Raw genomic sequence first — 10,951 nt, 5'->3', positions numbered from 1 at the left:
ATTAGTTTTTACAAGGCTAATTGCATACTCAATTGCAAATTTGTAAACAAAAAGTTCATAACACAGCTAATAATGCCTGTATCCACTTCAGAATTAGTATTTATATTAGTTTTTACACGGCTAATACATTTGCATACTCAATTGTAAATTTGTAAACAAAAAGTTCACATCTCAGCTAATAATGAAATTTATAAACAAAAAGTTCACAACTCAGCTAATAATGCATGTATCCACGGCATAAATTGTACTTATATTATTTTTTACATGGCTAATACATTTGCATACTCAATTGTAAATTTGTAAACAAAAAGTTCACAACTCAGCTAATAATGCCTGTATCGACTTCAGAATTTGTATTTATATAAGTTTTTACACGGCTAATACATTTAAATTACTCAATTGTAAATCTGTAGACAAGAAGTTCACAACTCAGATAATAATGCATATATCCACTTCAGAATTTGTATTTATATTCGTTTTTACACGGCTAATACATTTGCATACTCAATTGTTAATTTGTAAACAAAAAGTTCACAGCTCAGCTAATAATGCATGTATCCACTTTAGAATTTGTATTTATATTAGTTTTTACAAGGCTAATACATTTGCATATCAATTGTAAATTTGTAAACAAAAAGTTCACAACTCAGCTAATAATGCCTGTATCCACTTCAGATTTAGTATTTATATTAGTTTTTACACGGCTAATACATTTGCATACTCAATTGTAAATTTGTAGACAAAAAATTCACAGCTCAGCTTATAATGCATATATCCACTTCAGAATTTGTATTTATATTAGTTTTTACATGGCTAAAACATTTGAATTACTCAATTGTAAATCTGTAGACAAGAAGTTCACAGCTCAGCTAATAATGCTTGTATCCACTTCAGAATTTGTATTTATATTCGTTTTTACAAGGCTAATACATTTGCATACTCCATTGTAAATTTGTAAACAAAAAGTTCACAACTCAGATAATAGTTCATATATCCCAGATAATAGTGCATATATCCACTTCAGAATTTGTAATTATATTAGTTTTTACATGGCTAATACATTTGCATACTCAATTGTAAATTTGTAAACAAAAAGTTCACAACTCAGATAATAATGCATATATACACTTCAGAATTTGAATTTATATAAGTTTTTACACGGCTAATACATTTGCATACTCAATTGTAAAAATTGTAAACAAAAAGTTCACATCTCAGCTAATATTGAAATTTGTAAACAAAAAGTTCACAACTCAGCTAATAATGCATGTATCCACGGCATAAATTGTACTTATATTATTTTTTACATGGCTAATACATTTGCATACTCAATTGTAAATCTGTAGACAAAAAGTTCACAGCTCAGCTAATAATACATGTATCCACTTCAGAATTTGTATTTATATTCGTTTTTACACGGCTAATACATTTGCATACTCAATTGTAAATTTGTAAACAAAAAGTTCACAACTCAGCTATTAATTCATGTATCCACTTCAGAATTTGTATTTATATTAGTTTTTACACGGTTAATACATTTGCATACTCAATTGTAAAAATTGTAAACAAAAAGTTCACATCTCAGCTAATATTGAAATTTGTAAACAAAAAGTTCACAACTCAGCTAATAATGCATGTATCCACGGCATAAATTGTACTTATATTATTTTTTACATGGCTAATACATTTGCATACTCAATTGTAAATCTGTAGACAAAAAGTTCACAGCTCAGCTAATAATACATGTATCCACTTCAGAATTTGTATTTATATTCGTTTTTACACGGCTAATACATTTGCATACTCAATTGTAAATTTGTAAACAAAAAGTTCATAGCGCAGCTAATAATTCCTGTATCCACTTCAGAATTTGTACTTATATTAGTTTTTACACGGCTTATACATTTGCATACTCAATTGTAAATTTGTAAACAAAAAGTTCACATCTCAGCTAATAATGAAATTTGTAAACAAAATTTCACAACTCAGATAATAATGCATATATCCACTTCAGAATTTGTATTTATATTAGTTTTTACATGGCTAATACATTTGAATTACTCAATTGTAAATCTGTAGACAAAAAGTTCACAGCTAAGCTAATAATGCATGTATCCACTTCAGAATTTGTATTTATATTCGTTTTTACAAGGCTAATATATTTGCATACTCCATTGTAAATTTGTAAACAAAAAGTTCACAACTCAGATAATAGTTCATATATCCCAGATAATAGTGCATATATCCACTTCAGAATTTGTAATTATATTAGTTTTTACATGGCTAATACATTTGCATACTCAATTGTAAATTTGTAAACAAAAAGTTCACAACTCAGATAATAATGCATATATACACTTCAGAATTTGAATTTATATAAGTTTTTACACGGCTAATACATTTGCATACTCAATTGTAAAAATTGTAAACAAAAAGTTCACATCTCAGCTAATATTGAAATTTGTAAACAAAAAGTTCACAACTCAGCTAATAATGCATGTATCCACGGCATAAATTGTACTTATATTATTTTTTACATGGCTAATACATTTGCATACTCAATTGTAAATCTGTAGACAAAAAGTTCACAGCTCAGCTAATAATACATGTATCCACTTCAGAATTTGTATTTATATTCGTTTTTACACGGCTAATACATTTGCATACTCAATTGTAAATTTGTAAACAAAAAGTTCACAACTCAGCTATTAATTCATGTATCCACTTCAGAATTTGTATTTATATTAGTTTTTACACGGTTAATACATTTGCATACTCAATTGTAAAAATTGTAAACAAAAAGTTCACATCTCAGCTAATATTGAAATTTGTAAACAAAAAGTTCACAACTCAGCTAATAATGCATGTATCCACGGCATAAATTGTACTTATATTATTTTTTACATGGCTAATACATTTGCATACTCAATTGTAAATCTGTAGACAAAAAGTTCACAGCTCAGCTAATAATACATGTATCCACTTCAGAATTTGTATTTATATTCGTTTTTACACGGCTAATACATTTGCATACTCAATTGTAAATTTGTAAACAAAAAGTTCATAGCGCAGCTAATAATTCCTGTATCCACTTCAGAATTTGTACTTATATTAGTTTTTACACGGCTTATACATTTGCATACTCAATTGTAAATTTGTAAACAAAAAGTTCACATCTCAGCTAATAATGAAATTTGTAAACAAAATTTCACAACTCAGATAATAATGCATATATCCACTTCAGAATTTGTATTTATATTAGTTTTTACATGGCTAATACATTTGAATTACTCAATTGTAAATCTGTAGACAAAAAGTTCACAGCTAAGCTAATAATGCATGTATCCACTTCAGAATTTGTATTTATATTCGTTTTTACAAGGCTAATATATTTGCATACTCCATTGTAAATTTGTAAACAAAAAGTTCACAACTCAGATAATAGTGCATATATCCCAGATAATAGTGCATATATCCACTTCAGAATTTGTAATTATATTAGTTTTTACATGGCTAATACATTTGCATACTCAATTGTAAATTTGTAAACAAAAAGTTCACAACTCAGATAATAATGCATATATACACTTCAGAAATTGAATTTATATTCGTTTTTACACGGCTAATACATTTGCATACTCAATTGTAAATTTGTAAACAAAAAGTTCACAACTCAGCTATTAATTCATGTATCCACTTCAGAATTTCTATTTATATTAGTTTTTACACGGTTAATACATTTGCATACTCAATTGTAAAAATTGTAAACAAAAAGTTCACATCTCAGCTAATATTGAAATTTGTAAACAAAAAGTTCACAACTCAGCTAATAATGCATGTATCCACGGCATAAATTGTACTTATATTATTTTTTACATGGCTAATACATTTGCATACTCAATTGTAAATCTGTAGACAAAAAGTTCACAGCTCAGCTAATAATACATGTATCCACTTCAGAATTTGTATTTATATTCGTTTTTACACGGCTAATACATTTGCATACTCAATTGTAAATTTGTAAACAAAAAGTTCATAGCGCAGCTAATAATTCCTGTATCCACTTCAGAATTTGTACTTATATTAGTTTTTACACGGCTTATACATTTGCATACTCAATTGTAAATTTGTAAACAAAAAGTTCACATCTCAGCTAATAATGAAATTTGTAAACAAAATTTCACAACTCAGATAATAATGCATATATCCACTTCAGAATTTGTATTTATATTAGTTTTTACATGGCTAATACATTTGAATTACTCAATTGTAAATCTGTAGACAAAAAGTTCACAGCTTAGCTAATAATGCATGTATCCACTTCAGAATTTGTATTTATATTCGTTTTTACACGGCTAATACATTTGCATACTGTGGCCGTATGTTGTTTTAATTAGTTTCTTTTATTTATTATTCTATTATCGTTTTAAATGTTGCTTATATTATTTTACACTTTATTGTCTTGTCTGTTCTTGTCTATTTTGTTCACAATCTATGCACATACGTCTTCTCTTTTTGGCTTCTCATCAAACAGTGATCTGCCACTCTCAGGCCGCGTGCCTTTCAACCCCCGAAATCCATAAGCAGCGCTCTCTGAGAGAGAGAGTAACCTCTCTCTCAGAGAGCGTAGCCCAACAATCGTGTGACCAGATCATAATACAATCAACTGGCCTGCTACAACTCGGCCGTCCTGACTTTGAGATAGCCCTCTATCTCTGACTTAATGCTATAACTTAATTACAATTTTAACATATTTACAATTCGTTTCAGTATTACAATTTGTTTTTCTTTACTTTACAATATTACAATTACATATTTTATCATTATATTATGATTTTATCCAATGTCTAATGTTATTTGCACTCCACACGCCTTGGTATGGATTGCGAGACAACTGAAACCCATCTATATCTTTAAGAACATATCTATCATTTTTTAAAACTTTTATAATGACATAAGGACCCTTAGTCTTCGGAATGAGCTTTCTTGCAGCACCCACAGTACTGTCGAAATTCTTAACCATAACGTAATCTCCTTCTTTATATTCTGTTGCCTTTTTCTTTCTCGCATTATAGTATTCTTCATTTTTCATTTGAGCCTGTCTTTGTGTTACTTCAGCTTTTTGTCTAATTTGTTCTAAATTTATTCTATTTTCCTCAATACTTTTTTCTTCTAATTCTAACTCATTTCTAATCTCTTCTTTCCCTTCTAATTTTCTTCTAAGTTTTTCTAAATTTCTCCTGTTTTCCTCAATAATCTCATCTTCATCTTCTAAATTTTCCCTAATCTTTCCTTTCTCTTCTTCATCTTCCAATCTTTCCTTTAGCTCGTCACATGTTTCTCCTCTCTGTGTTATCCCAAATAATGTTTCACTAGGACATAGCTTTATGCTATTATGCATCGTATTATTCATCGAATACTCAACCTTTTCCATAACTCTATCCCAATGTAAACCCTTTTCCGGTTCTATCAGTTTTGCTATCATGGGTCCTAAACTCCTATTTATTCGTTCAACTTGACCATTTGCCTGAGGCGAGTCCGTCGCAATTTTTATGTGCTCAACGTTACTATCTTCCATAAACTCTGTAAACTCAGACGATGTAAAACAACTGCCTCGATCCGATATTATACATTTCGGTCTACTGTACGCTCGAAAATAGTCTTTTAATGCATTTATCACCTCTTTTGTATTCGTCGTTTTTGTTGTGTACAACCTAACGAACTTTGTGAAAGCATCTACCACCACAAATATATGTTTTTTCAATCTGCTGCTATCTACCGGTCCATAATGGTCTATATGAATGATCTCAAAAGGCTTATTGCCTTTGGGTATGCTATGTAAGTGTCCGTCTCCCTTACCCACTTTCGGAGAATAAGCTATGCACTTTAAACAATTCTGAATATGCTCTACTACTTTGTCCTTCATGTTTGGGAACCAGTAGCTTTTCCCAATAACATCTAACATTTTATCCCTCCCAATATGACCCATTTCGTCATGGTATTTGTATAGCACGTGTTCCTCCATTCGATTCGGTACATAAAATAATAATCGGTTGTCATTACTTTTCCTATAAATTACACCATTTCTCATTTCGTATATCTTATGCTCACTGCTTTCTAACATTTTCCTAATTTCTTGAACCTTTGCATCTTTTGATTGACAAATTACTAAATTTGTTTCGAATGTATTTGTCTCCACTATCATTATGTTGTTGCATCTGCTTAATGCATCTACATGCTGCATTTGTTTGCCTGATCTATGCTTTAATTCATAGTCAAACTCTTGCAATTCTAGAGCCCACCTTGCTATTCTTGGGTTCAACTCAATCTTATTGAGCGTTAACGTTAGAGAGTTGCAGTCTGTTACAATTTTAAAACGTTTGCCTAGTAAATATATTCTAAACCTTCTTAACGCATAAATTATGGCTAAAGTCTCTAACTCGAAACTATGATACTTTGCTTCTGTTGCAGTCGATCTTTTTGGAAAATAGAAAATAGGATGCAATTTGTTGTCCTCTTTTTTCTGAAGAAGCACAGCTCCAAATCCTAAAGCGCTTGCATCACAGTGAAGCTCAACATCATCTCTGTAGTCGTATATCGCTAAAACTGGCGCTTCCATTAATTTCGCCTTTAACAACGAAAAACAATCCAATTCTTCTGCTTCGAACTTAAAAACTCTATCTTTTCTCAACAAATCATACAATGGCTTCGCTAATATCGGAAAATCCTTAATGAATCGCCGAAAATACGAGCAAAGACCTAAAAAACTTTGAACTGCTTGCACCTTGCCTGGAACCGGAAAATTTTGTATCGCTTCTAACCCTTTACTGTCAGCCTTAATCCCATCATTCGAAATCAGAAAACCTAAATATTTAACCTTGTCTTGTAAAAATTTGCATTTGTCCATTCTCAACTCTAATTTATTTTCTACTAGCCTTCTAAATACTTCTACTAAAACTTCTAAATGTTCTTCTAAACTTTTGCTTGCCACTAAAATATCGTCCATATATATGATCACCTTCTTTTGCCTTATCATGTCCGAAAATATGTCGTTAACGAATCTCTGAAATACCTGCGGAGCTGTTTTTAAGCCCATCGGCATCCGCAAAAACTCAAATTGCCCCAATGGGGTGGTAAAAGACGTAAATTTTACTGACTCTTTGTTAACAAATACATGAAAATAGCCATTCTTAAGGTCTAATTTCGTAAACACCGATTTTCCTACTAAATTATCCAAAAGGTCATCAATCAATGGTATCGGATAATTATCCTTTGACATTATCTTGTTCAATCTTCTAAAATCGATACAAAGTCTTAGTTCCCCCGACTTCTTTTTCACTAATACAATAGGAGAAGCATACTCCGATTTACTAGGTTGAATAATTCCATCTCTAATGTATTCTTCTAACATTTTTAACAGTGCTTCTTTTTCACTATATGACAGTCTCCTCGGTGCGCAACTAAATGGTTTCGAGTTTTCTAACACTATATTCATTTCACATTTTATTTTCGGATTCTCAGGTCGCTTGACTTGAACATAATGTGTCTCTAACAACTTAATAAACTTCTCTCGATCCTTGTAGCTAATTTTTTCACCAATAATAAAGCAATTTTCCTTTTCATCATCATCTAATATATTAATATTCATCATTTCTCTTGTGAAATCGTCCCTATTATTTCCTAAAGTCTCTTCTAAAATTTTGCTTTCGAACCTTTCTTCTTCTAAAATCTCATTTCCTAAACCTTTTCCCAAAATTTCACTTTCTAAACTTTCTCCTAACATTTCATTTTCTAAACTTTCTTCTAACATTTCATTTTCTAAACTTTCTTCTAACATTTCATTATCTAAACTTTCTTCTAACATTTCATTTTCTAAACTTTCTTCTAACATTTCATTATCTAAACTTTCTTCTAACATTTCATTTTCTAAACTTTCTTCTAAGATTTCATCCGCTTCCTTCGGTTCCTTAGTGTCATTCAATAAACTAATATTTGTCGTATTCTCAATTTGGGTTTCAATTCCCTCGACGGTGATCATTTTTAAGGTTTCTAAATTAATTTTCAGATTACAAGCCTCCATAAAGTCCCTACCCAGCACAATATTACAGCTCATTGAATCGTTAGCCACAGCAATTAAATTAAAATAAATCTTTATTTCTTCTTTCATTACATAACATAACATTTTTCCATAACTTCTTAGTATGCTTTTATTTAATCCATAATATAGCTCTTCATGAGGCTCTAATCTAATATTTTTGGGTACATAAGAAAATTTTATCAAAGATACTGGGCTTCCTGAATCGATCAAGCATTCTGTAATAATTGGCTGGTTAGAGTTTGCATAAACAAAAATTTTAAACAATCTTACGTAATTATTTGCCGCATCCTTCTTGTTTTGGGGGCACTTGCTGATCATGTGATCCATCGCCCCACATCCATAGCAAGACCCAGGAGTCCTCTTCGATTTGATGCAGTCTCGTGCCCAGTGCCCTTTACCGTTGCAGTTATAGCAACGCGTCTCCTTGTTCGCCAGCTCATCCTTCGCGTTGTGCATCTTCTTCTCTCCAGCAGCCCTTACCGGCAACATTATGTTGGCAAATGCTTTAAGCATCCTTCCTGGATTCTCGAAACACTGAAGCTTGGCCTGATTGCGTAGATTTATCGCCGGAATGCCAACAATAAGTCCGTCCAGCAGCTCGTCATCTTCCATGTTGACTTCTCGTGCCAGCCTGCGTTTTTCTTCGAAATAGACTGCAAACTTCTCAGTTGGCTTCCATAGCCGCGCCTCGAATTTGCGTCTCAACTCTGCTTTCGACTCGTTGCCACCAAACGCAAGAAGTAACTGGTCTACCAGCTCACTCGTCGATTCTCCGAACCGGGTTGCATCTGCGTGTAGCCACTGCAACGCGCTGCCTTTCAGTTTTCCAATCAGCAAAACTCTACTCTGGGTGTCCGTTAGCTTGTACAATCTGGCAACATTCTCCCATTGGGAGACCCAGGCACGAACAGACATGTTTTCCGAAAAATCCAATAGGATTTCCTTTGCCAAGCCAAATCCGGCTGACGAAAAATCGTCTCGAACGCCTCTTCCACTGTTAGCGTCGCTGCTGGCGTTTTGCCCGTCGTCATTTCGTCCGAAATTTCCAGAATTCTCGCTGGCGTCTCTTTCATTCCTCTCTGCCTCATTCGCTTCGCTTCGCTCGCCATCTCTTTCGCTCCTACGGACATCTTCTGCCGCACCGTTGCTACGCTCGCCATCTCTGTCGCACATGTCGCCGTTATGCTCAGACATGTCGTTTCTGGCGCCGCTTGGTCGCGCGTCGCTTATTCTCGAACTGACGCTGTCGATCTGCTGCTGAAGATTCTCGAGAACCTTCCTTGCCTTCTCGATTTCACGATGCAGCTCCTCCATAGTTGCCATGCCACGAGCCAGTTCCGTCCGATTCTGCTTCACTCGCTTCTCCACCGCTGCCCCTTCCGCCTCTTCGTCCAGACTTTCTTGCTCCTCCTCCACCTGGTTCATCATTGGAGCACTACCTCGGCTTTCGGGTGGAATCGCACATATCCGGGAGTACAGATCAGCTTTTGACCCCTTCGTCGACAAGTTTAAACACTCTAGCCATCTTTTCAGCTGAGCCACCGTCACTTTATTAATGTCCAAATCCATTTCAGTTATTTTTAGTTGACGTGCACAAAAATTTTTTTTTTTTTTTCCTCGATCCCACTTCTGAGATTGTGGCCGTATGTTGTTTTAATTAGTTTCTTTTATTTATTATTCTATTATCGTTTTAAATGTTGCTTATATTATTTTACACTTTATTGTCTTGTCTGTTCTTGTCTATTTTGTTCACAATCTATGCACATACGTCTTCTCTTTTTGGCTTCTCATCAAACAGTGATCTGCCACTCTCAGGCCGCGTGCCTTTCAACCCCCGAAATCCATAAGCAGCGCTCTCTGAGAGAGAGAGTAACCTCTCTCTCAGAGAGCGTAGCCCAACAATCGTGTGACCAGATCATAATACAATCAACTGGCCTGCTACAATACTCAATTGTAAATTTGTAAACAAAAAGTTCATAGCGCAGCTAATAATTCCTGTATCCACTTCAGAATTTGTACTTATATTAGTTTTTACACGGCTTATACATTTGCATACTCAATTGTAAATTTGTAAACAAAAAGTTCACATCTCAGCTAATAATGAAATTTGTAAACAAAATTTCACAACTCAGATAATAATGCATATATCCACTTCAGAATTTGTATTTATATTAGTTTTTACATGGCTAATACATTTGAATTACTCAATTGTAAATCTGTAGACAAAAAGTTCACAGCTTAGCTAATAATTCCTGTATCCACTTCAGAATTTGTACTTATATTAGTTTTTACACGGCTTATACATTTGCATACTCAATTGTAAATTTGTAAACAAAAAGTTCACATCTCAGCTAATAATGAAATTTGTAAACAAAATTTCACAACTCAGATAATAATGCATATATCCACTTCATAATTTGTAATTATATTAGTTTTTACATGGCTAATACATTTGCATACTCAATTGTAAATTTGTAAACAAAAAGTATACAACTCAGCTAATAATGCATGTATCCACTTCAGAATTTGTATTTATATTAGTTTTTATAAGGCTAATACATTTGCATACTCAATTGTAAATTTGTAAACAAAAAGTTCATAACACAGCTAATAATGCCTGTATCCACTTCAGAATTAGTATTCATATTAGTTTTTACACGGCTAATACATTTGCATACTCAATTGTAAATTTGTAAACAAAAAGTTCACATCTCAGCTAATAATGAAATTTATAAACAATAAGTTCACAACTCAGCTAATAATGCATGTATCCACGGCATAAATTGTACTTATATTATTTTTTACATGGCTAATACATTTGCATACTCAATTGTAAATTTGTAAACAAAAAGT

The 10,951-nt window shown here is 32.8% G+C and overlaps 1 protein-coding gene across 1 annotated transcript; it reads right to left on the bottom strand.

Moving 5' to 3' along the window:
- Positions 1-8,182: 8,182 nt before the first annotated feature.
- Positions 8,183-9,667, bottom strand: LOC108077135 (uncharacterized). The gene is made up of 2 exons (XM_017170350.3): positions 8,369-9,667; positions 8,183-8,313 (listed from the first exon to the last, which is right to left on the bottom strand). Exons 1-2 carry the CDS (start codon positions 9,665-9,667, stop codon positions 8,305-8,307), a joined length of 1,308 nt encoding a protein of 435 aa, XP_017025839.3. The 3' UTR covers positions 8,183-8,304.
- Positions 9,668-10,951: the final 1,284 nt, after the last annotated feature.

Source organism: Drosophila kikkawai, unplaced genomic scaffold, assembly GCF_030179895.1.
Source record: "Drosophila kikkawai strain 14028-0561.14 unplaced genomic scaffold, DkikHiC1v2 scaffold_55, whole genome shotgun sequence".
NCBI lineage: Eukaryota > Metazoa > Arthropoda > Insecta > Diptera > Drosophilidae > Drosophila > Drosophila kikkawai.
Note: the sequence above shows the minus strand (reverse complement) of the source record. Positions and strands in the feature narration are given on the sequence as shown.

Excerpts from the sequence above, each read along its gene's own strand:
- LOC108077135 (XM_017170350.3), bottom strand. The coding sequence starts at position 9,667 with ATGGATTTGGACATTAATAAAGTGACGGTGGCTCAGCTGAAAAGATGG.